Below are 20,408 nucleotides of genomic sequence, written 5' to 3' on the forward strand. Positions count from 1 at the left end.
CTGTCTTACCACTGTCATTTAACAATTCACAAGCTTTTGCTGAAGAGTTGTGCATCCTGAGATGTGCTCTTTCCCTTGTTTGTTTTCCTTGCAGCCACGTACTAGTCAAAAGCACTGCACATACACAGACAAGAAGCATTCAATAAACAGGTAAGCACAGGGTGTTTACACAGCAACTCCATCACAGAGACATTTCTGTGGACTTGTGGATTTAGTCTGGTTCTATTTACCAGGAACAGAAAAACAAAAACTTGGACAAGTAAAATGCACTATATCACTAAAGCTTGAGAGCAGAAGAAAACCCCACAACCTTTAGACTAACTTCACAGGGAGACTGATTGCCGAGAAATAAATATATTTAAAAGAAAAGAAAAGAAAAGAAAAGAAAAGAAAAGAAAAGAAAAGAAAAGAAAAGAAAAGAAAAGAAAAGAAAAGAAAAGAAAAGAAAAGAAAAGAAAAGAAAAGAAAAGAAAAGAAAAGAAAAGAAAAGAACATGTGAGTACCAGAAAAGAATGCAAGTGCACTTGTCAGGTATATTAAACTAATCTCTCCCTGTGTTGCCCCTTAGATTCATGCCTGATGCTCAAGGCTATGCATGCAATGAAAAGTACATTTTCATCTCTTGTTAAAATTCTTCAGCAACTAAGCTTTTCCAAACATACTCAGGGACAGCAAGATGCTATTTTGGAAGTGCAGAAGTGTTTTTTAAAAGACAAAGTCAATGGCAAACTGTAACTATGTAATCCTGACTCTGCATTGCCCATCTGTATGGCAGCAGTTAAAGGCAAAATTCTCCTCTGCTGTTTTGCTTCTGAGATTGTCTCCTGGCTCTGTACTTGAGCTACAAATTTTGTTCAGCTTATCCTGATCCATTGAGAATTTTCATCACTATCCCTCTATTTAACAGGAACACTGTTACATGAAAATACAAAAATGAACAGAGTGGTATATAGATAGATTTCCTTGAATAACCACAAATGTGAGGAGTAAGCAGTCTGAGGATGCATATTGTCATTTAAAAGTTTTTCTTCCACTGAAACAAGAAGCACCAGGTTGTGCAGATCTTATCAATAATGAGAAGAATTTACTTAACTAAGCAGCCTGGAAAATCTAGTCTTTTGGGGACCTACTTTCAGCGTGAAAGCACTGTGGTAGAGTCCATACACATGAAGCAAACAAGAAATCCCTGAAATATGAAATATTTAACAGCCACTATTCAGTTAAGGAAAGCTTTCACACATTATGTGTATTACACTGAAAAAGGACTTAATGGTTTTAAAGACAACTATCAGCAGCTCTGCAAGTACAGGAATACACTCCAATATCCTGCCACTCATCTGGGATTTTTTTTCTCCAAACCAAAGCAAAGAATATTTTTTTCATTTCACACATGGATGTAATGACTTAGAGAGTACCCTGACAATAGAAATGTGTGTGTACACAGTCAAAAAAATAATAAAGCATCACAGAAACCTTCAGAAGTGCAGGAATTACATTTTGGTATATAAAAGCCAGGAATTTGGAAGTTGACAGCCAACTACAAGAAATCTATTCTTTACCTGTACGAAGTGTTTCATTTACATTGTAGCTCTTCTCAGGCAGAGGGCACAATGATCTTTGGAGCTTTGGATAAATATTTTTCAAATGTCATTTCTGATAGGTTATGTAGAGGTTCCTAGTTTTGTTTTAGGTATTACTACTAGATCAAAGAGTATTAATAAATCATCTCACCTTTACACAGCTCCTCCTAAAAGGAGCCCATTAGCTTGGATTAAGGGGGAACCACATAAGATTAGGGACAAAAGCTTGTCATGCCAAACAGACTGAGCAGCACATGAGCCCAAGGCTCCTTCTCCTGAGGTGGAGCCCCAAACATTCCGTTCACAGCTCTGTACGTTGGGGGCAGCAGGGACAGCTCGAACCTGACTCAAGCTGTGGTCACGGAGGACTATCCACTACCACCCACTGTCTTTTCTCTGATGGCTACTAAACCTCCTGTGTCTAAGAAAGCAAAAAAAAAAAATACCCCAGAATACCTGGTACGCACAGCAGTAACATGACATCTCACAGGGACAGATCTGTGAGCTACCTGAGCACCACATTCACACCCCAGTTTTACTGTCCCCCATTTCTCCCTTAAATACATGGCACACTTAACCCAGGTCACTGCCACCTGGGATATGGAAGGGGAAGATTTACACATACTGCTACAGGAAAACAAAAAAAAAAAAATTTTTTTAGCAGAGGAGCAGGTCCTGCCCACAATGCCCTGGGAATAACAGTGCCATCAAGCGTTTTGTGGTGTCAAACTGTAACTTAAAGGTGGAATTATGTACCAGCTCTCAGGCCCCGCCTGTGTGAGCCCTCCCCCTTTTCAGCCTATTTACTATCATGAAAAAGTAAGAAGCTTTTCTTCGGTGTCACAACTATTTCTGGGAAGAGCTCGTACTCACTGCACAAGTGGCTCCTCCCAATAAGGTTGTGAGAGAAGGGGCTCTTCACTTGCCTCAAAAGCACAAACTTCCCCACCTTCAAAATCCACATTCCAAGTCCAGAAAAGCTGGGAGGACTTGTGTTTTCAAGTAATACATTTTCAAAAGTGAGATGTGTTTTTTTTTTTTTCTGATTCAGAAGAGACTCCTAATAACGGATTGTATGGATCAGTTATTTCCATCTGGTGCTTTTTAAATACCACTAAAAACATTTACTATCAAGTTATCATTTTAAATAACTTCACCTGTGCAGGAAAAAGAAAAAAGAAAAAAAAAAATCATATATTTGCAAGGAAAAGCCTGCCAGTAAGTACCTACCTCATACAAGAAGAAATACAGAAAAATCCTGTTGTACCCACTAAAATTCAAGTTTTATCACAGAAGTTGCCAGCAGACAGCAAAAGCTGAGCTCATTTTGCTCATTTAAGCCATTAACTGATCATCTCCCCTAGAGAATAATGAAACTTTCATATAAAAATACACAGCTATAGGTCTCTGCAAGAAATTGTTCAGAAATACAATTAGCAGATAATGTAACCAAACAAACATGCCTCACAGAAATGAAGGACATAAAACTTCAAGTTAACCAGTGCCCAAATTGCCTCTGTCATTGTTAATGCGTCATACAGCCCTAAACCACTGCATTTCAACAAACACAACCTAGAAGTATAGGGATGTTCAAGCCATGAAGCATGAGGCAAACAAAGTTTGCACGCAACTGAAGACTAAGGGCAGAAAAATAAGGCTGCCAGCATATTTTTAATTCAATATCTGCTATCCAGGTGCTGTACTGATACTCAAGCAATTCTATTATTCAAAGTTATCTATAATTTTTATACAAGTCCAACCAAGAGAACAGCAAACATCATCTGGGATGTCAGGAGGTGAATAGGCTGAAGAAAGCCTATGTGGACCCACTGAGAAGGGTCTGTCCTTTCACTCCACAGATGCATGTATATAAAGAGTCTAGGCTCTTGAAGCTGTGTGCCTGAAGGTATGCCCGTCAAAATGCCTTCAGGCACCAAACCTGTACGCATGCATAATTTATTTTTTTGCATGAGTGAGTAGTTCCAACACCTCTGGTGTTTGCCAAAGAATCGAAGCATTAAAAATTAAAACAAACTGACTCTCATCCCCCAGCAAAACAGCACAAACACGTGTCACCACTCATCTCTGCAGTTACAGGTGCTGAATAATCCTTCATTGGTTTTAAAAGCAAGGACCAGCAATCCAACAAGCCAAGTATCAAAAGTAGAACAACTGAAACAGAAGTTAAAAAAAAAAAAAAAAAAAAAGAAAGAAAGAAGGCATTAAGATGCCTCCAACCTCATATCAAAAACTCCTTCTTAGGGTAATCAATAGGTGTCAAGCTCCTCCAGATCTGCAATTTTCTCCTGCCAAACACGAGTGATGTTGCCCACTAGAAACCAAATACCATAAGATATCACCAGTGCATCAACATTTCAGAGTAAATCTCATTCAAATATTTTTTGTGCTGAAAGTCTTTGAGGTTTTTAAAACTGCAGATATATTAACAAAAATTGACCAAGGATGAGGAGGAACTAAAATAGCTCTTTTTTTCTAAAGCCAGTGGCAAAAATCAAACCAATTAAAACCATGATCCAAGTCAGTTTTTGCCTACTGTTAGCACCTCAGGCAAAATACTGCTAGAGCACAGTTGTGGTTGGTTTCCAATTTAACCGTCAGTACAAAAAAAAAAGGGGCTGGAAGAGATGGGGAAAAACATTAATAGCAGCAGAAGCAAAGACAAGAGAGCTTGGTCTGCACCCTGGGCACAGGAATTTCATCAACTTTGCAAGTTGATCTAAAGGCAAGCCTTGCCCAGAGCAAGAATAAAAACAGGAGGGAAAGGGAAAAGCTTGAAGAAAAAAAAGAAAAAAAAAAAAAGTACATGGACATACACTCAATAAACATATATATATATATTTATTTATTAAAAAAAAAAGTTTAAATCAGGTGTTCTTAGGAGAAACTGTGTCATCAAGCATGTGACTAAAGCACCTTGCACAGAGTGCTACAGATAGCTTTTTCTTGGAAAGGGAGTCCTCTCACCTCAAACAGAGGGGGCACACTGGGAACATTAGCACCAAACCAAATGGAAATAATACTAAATTAGTAAGTGTCACATTGAGCTGTGGAATAAGTCTACCAAGGCCACCCTGCATATCTATACACCACCTGTGATACAAAACTGTACCAGCTGACTTCATCCAGGACAATAAAATGAAGTCAATGTGACAACAGCAATATTTGCAAGGGGCTGTAAGAGAGAAGTGCAATAACTACATCAGTACCAAGAAATTAATCTTGCCCAAGGCAGTGTACTTATTTTACACGTTACCTTGCGACAAGAGCAGCATGCCAGTCCTGTCAGCTGCACAGATACATCAGCCATGGGGCACTTTGCCAGCCAGGCTGGACCACCAAGTAATACCGACAAACAAAACATACAGCACGATGCTGTTCTGAACACCCTGACAAGACTGCTAAATCTAAAAACAAAGCAAAATAAAATAAAACAAAAGAGAGAGGGAGAAAGAGAGAGGGAGGAAGAGAGAATCCCAATAAGACAAAAGATAAAAATACGATTTGGCAATGCTGCTTTTTATCAGCTCTTCCTCAGGGCCTGGCAGGGAAGTGCTTGCAGCAAGCAATACCTACCATCATTCTGGATTCAGGATCACAAACAGCTCAACTCATCAAATCCCAATAGTTTTCATGCAGCTTGAGCAAAAATGTTATTTTCCTGGGGAGGAAGAGCAAGGATGGGAAATTATTATAATTCTAAAAATATCATGGAGCGACGAACTGGAAAGCTTGGTCCTTACCAGCGGCCTATTTCCCTGCCTCTTCTCTTGGCAAGGTGCTCATTCCCTTTTTGCTCTACTCCCCAGTGCTTTTGGCTGATCAGAAGTAGGTCTTTATGATTTATGAGGCCCTTACAAGACCATCAGAAGGATTTACGAGTTTGTCATCCCAACTCAACTTGTGGATAGCATCCCATAAAGGCAGAGGAACTAAAAAAGGACCAATTTCCAGAGGTAGTTGAGGTGCTGGCAATAACTAGTGAACCATACCAGCCTACTGAAAGAAGTTCATGATCATGAGTCTTCACAGTTTGAGGTGCCTTCACACATGCCCTTAGCCTCACTTCCAGAGGAGAGGAAGAGAATCAAGATTTGATTCCTATAGGACAGGCTGCAAAGAGGCTAACCTGAATAAAGCAAAGAAACATTTAACACCACTGCGAACACTGAAAATCCTGTCAGTATGGAAGATCGGAAGATGAGAACTTGGCTACTACAACATCACCTTAAAAAAAAAAAAAAAAAAAAAAAAAAAAAAAGGCCTTGTAATGTTTCAGCCTTCCACTTTAAAATCTGTCCCATGCCTTTCTCATTTGCCTGCATGTCCTGATCAATTAGTTTATGTCAAAGCCTTGTTACACACACAGAGCTTTAATTGATTTACTCAAGTCAGTGAGCTAGGAATAATTACATCTTGGAAAATAATGTTGCATAGACTAGGGCAGGCTGCTTCATTGCTATGAGACTTAGAAATTCAAAACAAAGGCAGATCTAGTTTCATCCTACAGTTTTATTGTAAGCTTCAGACTGCCTGGTGCTCCAAGACACTACGTTAGCCGGGCCTAATCACCCACCAACCCACTGATTTTTCATATCAGTGCAGCCAGGTTATTAAGCCTACAAGCAGAGTCATGTTTCATATTAAGATATTGTTTATCTGGCAATAAGCTTACACTAATCAAAGAAGTATTAGCTTCAATTTATAAAGCACGAGCCGTTCTTTCTACACAGTAGAGCAGGGACACATCCTATAGCAATATTGCAAATCTGAATACTGATTAGAAAATGCACACAAGGCTAACAGTTCCATACTTCATGGAGTTATTAGACAGAGGGTCAAAAATTGACACCACCACCTATTAAAGACTACTCCCACCATGTGTACCAAGGTATTAACCATCTTTCAAGACCTTTGAGTCAACAATTCTGCTTGTGGATAAAAGGTAAAATAAAATTAAGGAAAAGGTAAAGATGAAGAGAATGAAGGAAACCGATTGACTTTTGGTGCCATAACTCCCAAACACATTGCAAGATTTCATGCCATACTAAGTCCATTGCAGCATCTTCCAGGCCATCTTTGAAGAAACAAACTAACCATAGGATTTTGCTACTTTTATTTACCAACAGTGTTTTCTGCTGATTTTCAAGATCTCGGGAGCATACTTGAGTCTCCATTAAGATCACTGGAACTATCATGGCAACTTGTCCAACACACACATATTCCACATCACAGAATCAAGCCTCATTACAAAATGTACAGTTTGTTCTAGCTGTCTTCAGGTTTGTTTTAAAACACAACATTGATTCAACACAATGATACTACATTTTCTAAAAAAAAAAATAAAAATAATAAAAAAAGACTTAACATTTAAAGTATTTATCCTTCATTCAGCATACCAATGGGTCAGCAGCGTGAAATGGTAAGCAGGTCACATTCCTGCTGAGCATATTACTCAACAAGAACAATACTGAGCAATACAAATTGTGTTTCAATCCAACTGGACAAGACACTATTGGTTCAAGTTCTGTCCTTTATAAAGGTGTCACCCAAAAATACAGAGATTAGCTATCAAACTCTTACCTGGAGAGTTTGAAACATGTCCCATGCACAGCAAGAGTATAAATATTTGAAGCTGTAATCAGAACAGTAAGTAGAGTAACTGTGCTTTAAGACATATAAAAGAATAGAGTAAATGTTTTACTTTGAGAATGAAACAATTTTAATAGCTTTATAAAAAAGAAAACTAATGCATTTTCTTCTCCTTCCAGTGATGGAGGAACCACCTTGATGAGCAGCTCATTCACACAGGTTTGAATGAGCAGGATGAAAGTGTACTACATTTTGCTGATTTCTTTTATAAGCCTTTTGTCACTCACTTGGTCTCTCTCATACACAGTCAATTGCTCCTTCTGAAATTCATTGAAAGTAAGAATTTGTGATAGTGGGAACATGACATGACAGGAATATACGATGTTCACTGATACAGGACCCAAACCTAAGCTCTAAGTGCTTTCGGGTAAACAAAAAGTATAGCTGCTCAGCACCTTGCATGACAGGTTGTCAGTGCTTTTTTTACAGTGTTTCAGGCTGTCAGACCTGCATTCCTGGTATAAAAGTACAGCCTAGTGTTATTGCTAAGAGTTCCAAAGTCTCTCCAGAATTCTCTCCAGATTTCTTTTCTTTCAATACTACTACAGAAGGTAATGCTGTCTATGTCATTACAGAATACAAGTACCTAAGTTTTCTTTCAAGTTGCTTTTATCAGTGAAGTCATGATTTTGTTACTAAATCCCACATAATCATACCAGATAATCGAGTCTTCTAGGAAAATGCTTCCAATTCAATGGAAAATTGTGTGTGCTATGTATTACCTACAACACACCAGTAAATGTATTCATCCTCTTTGACAGAGTACACCATTTTCAAAAAAAAAAAAACAGGTAGTACTTCCAGACTTCACTTCTGGGGGTCACAAGGCTCACTGAAATTGGTGAAACATGCTAGCTTTCACAGGACTACTTGTTAGAGTAAGCATTTGTCTCAACCTGATGCAAGTCCAGGTTAAATTTTATTTCTTTTTAAATGGTAAATTGAGAGCCAGACTCAGGGAAACTCAAGCATATAAGGAAGATGATTTGAATACTTTATTTAAATAGTTTCATTATAAGGTATTTGAACCAATACACATAGGACGAAAATTTTAAGCAGCAAAGAAATAATTCATTTAGTACATCGAAGGGGTGAAAAAATCAGGCTAGATGACAGAAGGTTTTTGTTTTCTTTTTGTTTCTTTTGATTTTTTATTTATTTATTTTTTTTTATTAAGATCTGTGAATTTTTGATTGATCAGAGCACTGCATACAACAGAGCTGGATATCCCTTCTACTTTTGGATATCCCGTCTACTTTTAAGGTAGACTTAAGGTTTTAGGCAATTATTTTCTGATAATTTTTTTTTAATCTGTAAACCCAGTTCTGTCTCTTTCGATCACAATCCCAGCCTCTCTTTGCAGCTTTCCAGTACAGGTGCTTTTCTGACAGTGTGTAAAACACCTGACTGGTTAAATAGAATAAACAAAATAAAATAAAATAATAATTTAAAACAAAACAAACAAACAAAAAACTAGGCAATCAACTCAGTGAGTTAACCCTGTGTGCAAAGGTATTTATCTTTTTATGCTCAATATTCACAACAGTTTCAGTAGCTGATATGGTCTTACCTGCTTCTGCCAACAGTGATGATAAATACTTATCTTTGGTCCTCTTAAGAAAAGCCCTGTAACTGCAGAAGTTTCATAAGGTACTTTTCCCCCTTGTGCCCATCTCCATCTCTGCATCACTGCTGACTTCATCTCTCCCTTGACCCTGGCTTAACTGAAACCCTTTCCACTGCTCACTTCCTGCCTCAGCTACCCTCATCGCTTCTTTTATGGTCTTCATAAATCCATACCCTGCAGTGAGAATATACATAGCCAGGCTATTATTACACTCTCAGAAACAGTGATAAGTTATGCCCATAATATCCCCTCTTCCATTACATTTTTCAGCTTCTTCGTGCTCTCCAGAGCCTTTTATAAGCTAATTTTCTGAAATTCGAAGTTGCACAGAATTTGCTTTCTTCTGCCTCTCCATCACACTTTCTCCCCTTTGTATTCTCAACCTGGTGTCTTATTCCTTCCACAAATCTCAAAGCAATTGAAAGTTCATCCTTCACTATACAATGTGCACAGAAATAAAAGCAATACTCTTCCAATCCAAAAGGCACATATACACCTCTCTGTCTCACCACTAATTTTCCCACTACCCTCCACACAACTGAAAAAAAAAAAAAAGAAAAAAAAGAAAAAAAAAACAAACTTATATTCTGAAATTTGTTCTTAATGTTGAGCAGAACAAATGGCTAGGTATTTCTGAACATTCTCAAAAGTCTTGATAAAACATCCCAGTTCTGACTGGAAGGCTTCTCAGATTAAGGGTGGAACAAGAACACAGGTTCAAAACAAGTCTTTTTCCTTAAAATAACTTTGCTATACTTCTTTATTCTGAGTACCTTCCAAAAAGCTTTATGTCCCAACAGGAGAACAAACACAAACGTTTGAACTCTGGAAGTTCCATTGGGACATAATGGACAATTTTCACATCTCTGCATAATTCAGTTTTCCTCTACATTCACTGCTGCCAGGTAATTTTGGTGTCCTAAACAAGAATATTTACTCATTGCACTGATAGGAAAAACATAGTTTCACCTTCCTCCTGTCTTCTTTGTTGTTCTCTTCTTTCTGCTTGTATATTAGTTTCTGCATGAATATTTGCAAAGCTTTACTCCTTTCCACCTTCTACTACTCTGGTACCCTGTATAAAAAGTTATTTAAACCAGCTTGTTATTCTCAACATAACAGTAACCATTTGACAGAAATTCCTCCCTAAGACACATTTATAAAAACAAAGCTCAAAATCTTTTCTGCACTGGTATTTTGTAAGAAACTTCTTCAAGACAAGGAAATTGAAGATGGAGCTTCCCAGTGACCCAGTAACACAAGCCTGTGAGCTTAGCAGGTCAGATAACCAAATTTGAACATTAAAATAGACTTAATGCCATATTGGCCTCCCTGGCTAGGAGGTATCCTGACACCAGCATTGAACAGAAATAGGTCACACTTCAAGAACTCTGTTCTCAGCTCCCAATACTGGAATTACAGTCCTCCTGCTTCCCATGGGTGAACAAGAGACTTCCTATTTGATCTCTTTTAACTTATTTCACTTCTACATAAATCTCCTTTTACTAACTTCCAAAAAAAAATAAAAAAAATAAATAAAAAAAGATTTTTTTTTCAGAGAGCAAGTAGGAAGAAGGGAAGAAGAGCAGTAACAAATAAAAGCCCCTCCAATTCTCCTTGCCCAATCACTTGAAAACAGTTAGCTATTTTTGGCAGGCTCCAAACGTTCAGTCACTGGTATGCAAGATGAGAAGCAAACATAAGAAGAGCACGTGACAAGTAAACCTGCACTGATTGTACATGAGTAGAGCTGCAGAGACCTTTCTCCTGTTTACAATCAGAAGAAACTGCTTCAACATCTGCAGCAAGGGAAGTACCTGCTCTACACGATGGTCTCAAATAATTACAAATTATGGTTCCCTGAAGACACATATACAGCTGTAATTCCCACCAATATTGCAACTCCAAAACACCACCACATCTTTATTTCACCATTAAAGAGACTTTCACGGTTCAGGTATTCCAGCTCTATACCCCATAAGAAGTGACACTGGCTTGCAGTGGCAATTGGCTCCATCAGAATTTTTCATCCTCTTGCAGCACTCAGAGGAACAAAGTCTAAGTGACAGCAGTTTGGAGCACTGCGTGTAATTACAATTAAAAAATTTAACGTTTTCAAGGCAGGACTCTAGTACAGCTTGAGCAGATTGCAAGTGTAAGAGCAACGTAGGAAATTTGTACATCTCCTGAATATAAAAGATAGCTGTATGGAAACTTCCAGCTGATATAAAATCCAAAGAAAACATATTTCTCCATTATCAGGATAATAGCACATTGACAAATATATTGCCATTTTCTCAGATTTTGACAATTCCTGAAACAAATGGCTAAAAACCAGCAGAAAGCTCTCTCCACTTTTGTGTCTGCAGAGCAGATGATGCAGAATGAAACCTCCTGAGGAAGCCCACAATTCCGAAGCACCCTATGACTGATACTATGGCAGACAGCTGGGGAGCACTTAGTGCTCATCCTGCAATGCTACCTACTACTAACTGTTCTCTGGTGTCCCTCTCCTAGTAAGGCTTCCATTCTCCTTCTTATTTTATGCAAAATATGCCCTGCCCTTTTTCTCTTCATTTAATGGAAGGCAGAAATATTTTCAAAATTCAAGAGTCACCTCCAATATTAAAAGAAAAACTCCAAATATTCAATAGACAAAATGAACAGGAAAAAAAGGGAGGATGGGGATGGGGGAAAGTGTTTTAGTTTTTGTCTCGCACACCATCCAACTCTGCTTTAATTGGCATTAAGTTACATTAGTTTTCCTCAAGTCTGTTTTGCCTACAACATTAAGTGGTTATCTCCCTTGTCTTTATCATCTCAACCTATGAGCTTTCCAATCTCCTTTCCTCCCCCTGTCCTGCTAAGGTCAGTGAATGAGAGCAGCTGGGTGGGTGCCCAGCAGGCAGCCAGGGTGAACCCACTGCACAAGTACTCACCCTCCTGGCACAGTATCTTTTGAGGGGATGGAGAAGGAAGATTAGAAAGAATCACATGGTTACTGCCACTACTGATGATGAAATTTCACATCTCTCTTGCCAGTCTTGGTTGTTACAGCTTACATAAACAGTGAGACAGAAGAACATCAGAGTAATACAACAATATTGTTGAATTCCCTGTGCTGGCAAGTAGAAACAATGTACTGAGATGAATACGTCACTTTACAAAACCCAGCAAATTCTCATGGACTACTCACGTCAGATGAGTATTACATGACACAAGTTTGGTCTGATCGCACTGAAGAAAAATAAAAAATTAGTCCAAAATCAGCTGGCAACAGAAAGTACATATATCAGGAATACCACATACAAGTTGAACAATTTATTCTTCAAGCAACTGACAAAGCGTTTTATAAGTTAAGTCAAGCCTCAGCTGAAAATCACCTAGAGATTACTTGGGCCACAGAACAATCTCTGTAAACATGCCTTCATTTTAGCTACAGTCACAACCACAGCATCAAAGGTAATGAACCACCACCAGTTTGAATTTATTTGATCCCGAGCAGTGCACACATGATGCAACGTAGACCAACAACAATTCAATTGCTATTTCGGGACTATCTCCTCTTCCCACTTCTTTTCAGTCCCTCTGCTCCCTCCCACCTCAGAGTGATGCTCTAATTATTCAAACAACGTAAGCAGCATTCAGTCCATGCCAGCCCTTTCTTCCTTTAGCACTGACCTTGCCTTACACATCACTCTCACAAAACTAATTAAGTGGAGAACAGTCTCACGTTACTCTCTCTTCATGAAAAGAACTGAATCGTTACCTGCCTGAGGGTACAATTCAAGTTATTTTCACCTTCATTTCTCTCAGCAAAACAATACAAATATTGAGCAAGAAACCAGACCAAACAACAAGGAAGTGCTTTATGTATGTTACCATAAAAAAAAAAAAAAAAAGTAAATACATATTCCTTTAGTTGTTTCATTTTGGTTTTTGATGTATGTATTTTCATGAAAGCTTAACTGTTTGGAAAAAGCACGACATTTTGTTAGGACAACAGACAACAGACTTAGGGCAAGAAAAATACTTGTGTTACACAGACTCTAGAGCCAGGTTCAATTTAAAGAGATCCAAGTGGCTAGGAAAGCTTCAGTCCCAGAGAACAGATGCCGAATCCTCATGCATCCATAGCCAAGTTGTACAAAACACATGCGCCTCTAATCTAGAGATCAACAGAGCAATTCCTCTCCAATATACATTAACCCACAAAGATCCTGGTCTGAAAATACTTAGTTGTAAATCCTTTAGAATAGGAAAATCTTCCACACAGACTTACAGATATTTTGTTTGTATACAGGAATGACCACACATCTGGATTTACACATAGTTTTATGAAAGTATAGATTCACTGCTTGCAGGGAAAAGACCAAGGAGCAGGATTTGCCACTTCTTTGCTCCTGAGGAGGCAGCTCATACAACTCTTGTTCCACCTCTTTTCCTAAATATACTATGGCAATAACACACAATAAGGAACAGAGGAAGAAAATTAACATTTATTTGACCCTAGGCTTCACTGCAGCACTAAATTTCCAAAGCGTAGGGGTAAGATCAATGCCTTGCAGGAAATCACAGTAGAAATGGCACAAATACATTTAATGACAAGTCTCCAGCATATTGTGGGTGGCCACAGACCAGAGATGCCAGAAGTCTGAGCCATACAAATTTTTATGCATCTGCTGTGGATGCTGATAGTCACCCCTTTGCAGTCCCCTGTGATGCTCTGTGGGGATACTCATCATCCAAGCTTCATCTGCCTGGGAGTTTTTCCTTTGAAGATGGGATTTTATATCTGCCAAGAAGCAACTATTATTAAATTTTCCTCTAGAAGCAAAAAAAAAAAATAAATGACTTTTTACTACCTTCAGTATAACACGAGTTCTTTGCCACAGGGAAACAGCTGTGTGAGAATCGACAGTATCACAAACCCCAAAGCTTGAAGCTTGTGCCTAAAAATACTGCCTTACTGTGGATTTCTTCAGATAATGCTGAAAACAGTAACATAGTGTCAGCAGGAGAGCGTTGGCATCTTGATCTCAAAGGCCGTGTCCACTTTTTAATTGCTGGTGTTTTACCAGCAGATGTCAGGGAGCACCATCTTGGGATTTAGAGGGAAGGTTGACACCTTTCATAAAGAGCTACTGTAGTTTGTGGAAACAAAACCAGTCAAAGATAATGAGTCATAACAGGAGGTAGTTACTGTAAATATTCCAAGCATGGGCACATTAACAACCACCCACTAATCAGAGGCAATGCCACAGGCAGACACCGAGAACTCCCACTGGTGTCACTGGGAATTTTGAATGGATCAGGACATCAGCCAAGAACTGAGTATCTATTGTAACCTGCAGTGTTAATACCCAGGATGGGGTGGGTCGTCCCTCAAATTTTGGCTGTCACTTCCCAGTGGGCGATGCAGGCATCTATTCAAAGGGGATCTGCAATCTCACGTTTCAGACAGGAGACAGAGATTTCTTTATAATGGAAAGTGAACATAATAAAACCACTGAGTTTAACTACTCATTCTTTGGCAACATTAAATGTTTATGACACAAACAAGCTCCAGTGCGTAAGTCAATAGCACCAATTTACCACAATAAGACCCAATCTACCTCTGGCAAACATCTGCCCAGATAGAGACTTGAGTTCATATGTCAAACTGTGGCTGCTGAGGAAGTCTGCTGATATTTTTTATGATTTATTTGTCTGCAATGCAAAAGTATTGATACCCAAACTTCTGAAAGAGAGACAAAGAAATGCCTGCCTCCCACCTGAGCTGGCAAAGCAGCAGCGTGCTAGCACCGTTCTCCCTTCCCCCTTCTCACACCCGTCTGCACTTGCTGCTAATTTTGATTCAGTGGCCTCAGACCAAGACATGGTCAGCTTACATGTTGTCTCTGTGCAGCTCTTCTTCAGTCCCTGAAGTAAGTTACTTCCCCATGATTCAGTACTATAGAAATATAACTGTTGAGATCAGCTTCTTTATTTTTGTCAGCTTTTCTACAGACCTTTCAATCATAAGCTGCATTATACTATATTCCCATAAAGCCAGGAAAAGCAGTAATAGATATGTCAAAATTCTGACTTCTATTTTTCCTGCCAGGTGCTTTAAGTGCTTTGTTTTCTGCTGTCATTAAATTAGAATAGTACCTGTATTTCCAAAGTCTTCACCCTTACTGTCACTATTTCAATAGGCTCTTCTCAGATTAGAGCTATCAGCTTTGAAAATACTCCTCCCATTATACTTGCTGGAGAAGAAAATATAGTCTGTATTTTGTCACAGCTTCTGGCTGAGGTTATCAGACTTCTGGGCAAAGAAGCAACTTTACTGAACTTTCTTGCAGTGACAGCAAGGTGACTGGAAGAGACCCCCCTGTGGCTGCCTTGACAGGGGAAGGAAACAGTATGTAATCCAGCCGGTAAACAGAAAGCCAAGTACAGTTGAATCCATTTCTCAGATTTAGACTCAGATTCTCTTCTCTGCCCCCTAACTTTCCTTGGCGGAGCCCCACAAATCGCTAAGCAGCCTTTAAAAAAAGTTTGGCTGTAACACCAGGCAGTGTGAGCTCTTTAAGGCCCAGATCCAAGTCCGAGAAGGATTTCAGCAGCTCTCAACTCGCTTTCTAACGCCCTATATAATCCCACTGCCCAGTGCTTCTCCACCAACCAAAAGTTTAACAAATATTTCATTCAGAATGGGTCAATTTGATACAAGCCCAAACAGAGCAAGACTCACTGTAGACCCTGTTCTCAAATTGCGAAGCAAAAAATGTTTTGAGGGAATATTAGGGAAAAAATCACCCACTGGGCCACACGTGCAGCTCTTAGCACACCAGCTACACAGCACAGAAAGAACCTGGCTGTTGGGGACCAGGCTGCCACCAGCAGGAACAAAGCCACTGGGTGCCAGTACCACCAGTCCCCGTGCCGCCACCCTGACCCCATGAGAGCCTGGAGGCTACTGGGGCTAACAGCATCCTGCAGCTTTCCAACACTCACACAGTTAAAACACAGACATGCCATAATCTTATATGCATATATCCACAGTTAATGCAGCGTTTTGCCGAAAGGTGCAGGTCCCTGACTTCATTATGTTAATCCGTAAACTGCATTTATAGTGGGAGAGTTAATTTTTGAACATTCACATTCAGTTTTAAAAGCTACCACATTTTGAGCAAAACAGTCACCACAGGGTTTTCTAGGCATAATTTATAAAGGGGGTCAACAAAATTGTCTGAAGAGAGCAGTTGTTTCCCCTTTTTCATCTACAAAAAAAAAAAAAATAATTATATATATATATATATATATGCGCCAGGAAAACTATTCCTTTAAAAGCAGGTTTTGGCACTTCTGTTACACCTGCACAACTCCACTGAAGGTACCACAGGTTTTACAAGAAAGGGTAATTTCACTTAAAATATCCAGTGCAAGACAGTAACTTCCTGCATTGAATTGTACTGTTTTCTACCAAAATCCATGGCCTTTCAGAGTTTTGTATAAATCAGGCTTTTCTATACAGGCGCATCGAAAAGCAGGTTGTAGAAAATGCCATTCAACAAATAATACGAAGCAGCTCCTTATTTTAGGGCTGAATATGGCCTTCCAAGTTCTGCAGACAACTACAGCAGTCTCATCTCAGGTTTGAGGAGTAAGAAAGGCTGACACTATTCTCCCTAACAAAGTACTCAACATTTATTATGCAAATGCAGCCCTGGGAGACTCACATTTACAGTGGGTATTAAAATCACCTCGTATATCTTGCAAAATGTGGATACACAAATCTACCACCACAATAAGCTATTCTCACATGAAAGCTGATTACATTGTTCTTTCAAAGAGTGGTTAACAAACCCCAAACTGTAGAGGCTCCCTTTGGGACTGAAGTTTACCCATTGCTACAGTACAACTGCAGGGATATGCAGAAAATGGTACACGGTACTTTCAAAAGAAAATATTATTGTACAAAATCAAAACAAAAACAAAGAAAAAAAAATGGCCTCTTACTATGGATACGCTCAAGTTAAACATTCCCATTAAAAGCAACACTGCTCACAATTAGCAAAAGAACTTCCACTGGGTTCAGAGGTTAAAAAAAAAAAAAAAGTAATAATAATAAATAAATCTTATTTTAGTCTATGACCCGACAGACCAAAGAAGCCTGCCCAGCCCATACATTAACTGGTAAATACTACCTCCTCCTTACCAATGTGCTTGGACCCTCTGTAAAATCACGTTTCACTGAACGCAACCACTCAGTTTTCTACAGCAAATGCCAAACTTCACACACCCGACTCCTCCTGTTCTATCTAAAACAGGTCTCTTGCTTTATGGTAACAGAGAAAGTTTTTACACTAGCTCCAGAAGAGTACCACCATCTCCTGGGAGCAGAGTATCAGCACCAACAGTTTTTCTCGGGACTCACAGAACATACATCTTCAGGTACACTGTCAGCACGGGAATCAAAACCTTGCATGTCTAACTCATTACTGACTCATTACCAGGAGATACAAATGCCTTTGTCCCAGTGTTTTGAAACACACATGTCACAAAACCTGTATGCAGGCGATTTCAAACATTAAGTTAAAGTGTCAATAAGACTTGTGATCATAGCACAAAGTGGGATATGCAAATTAGATTAAAAACCAAGCTTTCACACAAGTGTGGCAAATTCTGTATGTGTAGGATTATAACAGTTCTAAATCATGCAAATAATTCCTCAGAAATGCAGGAATCTTTTGTTCTGCATTGCTTGATAAATTATTTAAAGGGCATTTTAGTGGATAAGGCCAACATAAATAAGTAGTTACTTAACATCAAAGAAAATAATTTAAAGACAAACAGAAAATGAAAGATTTTGCAATGTAACTGAATGATGGACTTACATTTTTCACAGCAAAATAAATAAGAGTCTGATGAAGATGCTAAGACTTATAGCAAAATGTAGGTGGAAGTGGAAGGATAGGGTTTAAAAAAAGTATAAAAATAAGAGGTCTCCAACATCTAGTGTTAGACACTGACTTCCAAAATCAGGAAACTAAGAAGTTTTCAAAAATAAAAATAAGAATCGAAAGGAGGAATTTTTGGATTTGGCCTCTCAGAGTGGAAAAAAAAAAAAAAAAAAAAAAGTGAATGATAGCAAAGTGTCCATTCTCTTTTGTGAAATTAGGAACAGGGGTTTTTTCCCTCTCATGCCAAGCGAGTGCCCTTCACCTGGGTATCCCACCAGCGCCAGCCTGCCACACGGATGCCCGCTTGAGAAGACATACGGCTTTATTTACAAATACACGGGTAAAACTACTCCTGGAAGGCTGCAGCAGCGCAGCCCCGCGCCCCCCGGCACCCCCCGCTGGGGTAAGGCTGCGGAGCCAGCCGTGCTCGGGGGGTGGCAGGGGCAGAGCCACCTGTATGTGCCCCCCCCCCGGCACGGGGCACCCCGGGGGCTGCTTCCCCTGCCCAGCTCCGGCTGAACCGGGGGGGGGGGGGGTCCGCATGCACCCCTCCGCCCCCCCGTCTCCATGGCGATGTCTCCCCGCTCCCCGGCACGGCTCGGCCCCGCTTGCCGGGGGGGGGGGGGGGGGCACTTACTTTCGTGCCGCATTAAGCCGGGCCCCCCCGCGGCCGGAGCTCCGCACGCCGGGCACCGGTTCCCCACCCGCGCCCCGTGCCGGGAGGGGTAGGGGGGTCCCCAAAACTAGGGACTGGGAGCGGCTAGCCGGAGCGGTAAGGTCGGGCCGGGAACCACGCTGTTTCTCGGAGCGGCTGCGCCTGCCTTACCCTTGGAAGCATCTTTCTCTTCTTTGGGCTTGATCACCTTCCCGCTCATAGACCCCAGCTTGGGGGGGGGAAGCCCCGGGAGCGGCGCGGATTCCGGCTGGACCCACGGAAACCTCGGGCGGGGGGCAGCGTGCGTGCGGGAGGGGGGGGGGTCCTCTGCGCCGAAAAGGGAGAAATCACGCGAACAAGAAAGGGAGGGGGAGGAAAAAAAAAAAAAAAAAAAAAAAAACAGAATAAAAATAATAATAATAAATCAGGAGCCGCCGCTGTGCCCGCTCCCCGGCGCGGTGCCGCCGCTGTGCCTGCGGGAGCGGAGCGGTGAGCGGGGGGCTCCGGCAGCCGCAGCACCGAGCCCCTGCGCCGCTCGCCGTGCCGGAGACAAAAGCGATTTTCCCTGTGTCTGCCTGGCCCCGGCCCCCTCCTCCCTCCGCCTCCCCGGCTCTGCCTCCCCTCCCCAGGGCCAGGGAAGCGCAGCCGGTCCTGGGAGTCCCACCGACAGGGGAGGGGGGGGGGGCAGCGGGTGTTGGGAGGAGGGAGACCTCCGGGGGGGGGGCTGCTTGGGTGTGTTGGTTGGGTTCGGTGCCGGTTTGTGGGTTGGTGTGTGTGGTTTTTTTTTCGCATCCTCCTCTAACAATAATGGGATGGAGCAGCAGAGCTGCAGCCGCGGATGGGAGGAGGAGGAGGAGGATGCGAGTCCTCGGCACTGCAGAAGAGGCAGCAGGTTTACGCTCGCCGGCAGCGGGGAGGGCTGGAGCCAGAGCTGCCCCCCCCGACCCCCCCGGGTCCCCGCACCCCCTCCCCACCTCCCTGCCCGGGTCCCCCTAAAGCGGCACCCACGGGGCGCAAGGCGCATCCCTGCTGCCCCCAGCCCCGGGACGGTGCCCCAAGCGCCGAGGGGTGGGGGGGTGACACAGCCCCAGCCTGGTCCCCACCCAGGGGAGCCGCTCTCACCCCCCCCACACCCCGCTAAGGGGAGGCTCCGGGCGCCGAGCTGCGCCCCCCGGCACGGCCCGAGTCTGACAGCCTGTTGCTGGCACGGGAGGGCGAAAAGCCAGAAGAGGGTGACGAGGGACCGGGGGGGTGACCCGGAGGGAAGAGGGGGCACCGAGCTTCCTTCTAGCGGGGGGCACGCGGAGCCTGCGCTGCCCCGCTCCCAGCCCCGCGGTGTCGGACGGGGCTCGCCCCCCTCCCTGATCCTCCCGGGGACAGGGGGACCCCCCCGCCGGCTGCCGAAGCTCCTCTCACCTTAGCGAGAAAGGCGTTGCCCACCCCGCCCCGGCCCCCTCCTTCTCTGCGGGACGAGACCTCCTAGGAGCGGGCCGCCGTCGGGGGAAGGAGCGCGGCTCCCGGCCTCTGCCCCGCGGGGAGGGCGGCCGGGAGAAACCCGATGCAGCCCCGGGGAGCCCGGCCCCGCTCGGCAGAGCCCAAAATAAAAGTGCTGGGAGGGGAGAGCCGCGAAACGCCCGGGGGAGCCCCCGGTAGGGCAGACTGACACCCCCTTTCCCAACAGACTGCTTATGGAGGGGGTGGGGGCTTCTCCAAGACCAGACAGAGCCGAGCAACCCCCGGGGGGAGGCAGCATGCTCAGGGCTGGGGAGTCCCCCGGGATCACCCGCACCTCCCCTGCCCCGAGGGCAGGAGCAGCCCGGGGCCGGGGGTCTCCAGCCCGGCCTGCGGCACCACCGGGGCTGCGCGGCCGCTATTTTTAGCGGGGCCAAATTCCTTCCCCCTTCTCCCTCCCTTCGCTCCAGCCC

The 20,408-nt window shown here is 42.5% G+C and overlaps 1 protein-coding gene across 2 annotated transcripts in view; it reads right to left on the minus strand.

Moving 5' to 3' along the window:
• The window catches only part of FGF13 (fibroblast growth factor 13), a gene marked incomplete at its 5' end in the record, with an annotated part of 231,016 nt that extends 210,984 nt beyond the window's left edge, over positions 1 to 20,032 (minus strand). Inside the window, 2 exons of one of the 2 annotated variants that reach the window (XM_084294044.1) lie at positions 18,655 to 18,808; positions 19,900 to 20,032. In XM_084294044.1, the coding sequence (XP_084150170.1) occupies positions 18,655 to 18,703 (49 nt within the window). Of the gene's footprint in view, positions 1 to 18,654; positions 18,809 to 19,899 lie in introns of those variants that run through there. The other variant, XM_084294046.1, reaches the window with a different exon arrangement.
• Positions 20,033 to 20,408: the final 376 nt, after the last annotated feature.

Source organism: Netta rufina, assembly GCF_964035555.1.
Source record: "Netta rufina genome assembly, chromosome: 12".
NCBI classification, from domain to species: domain Eukaryota; kingdom Metazoa; phylum Chordata; class Aves; order Anseriformes; family Anatidae; genus Netta; species Netta rufina.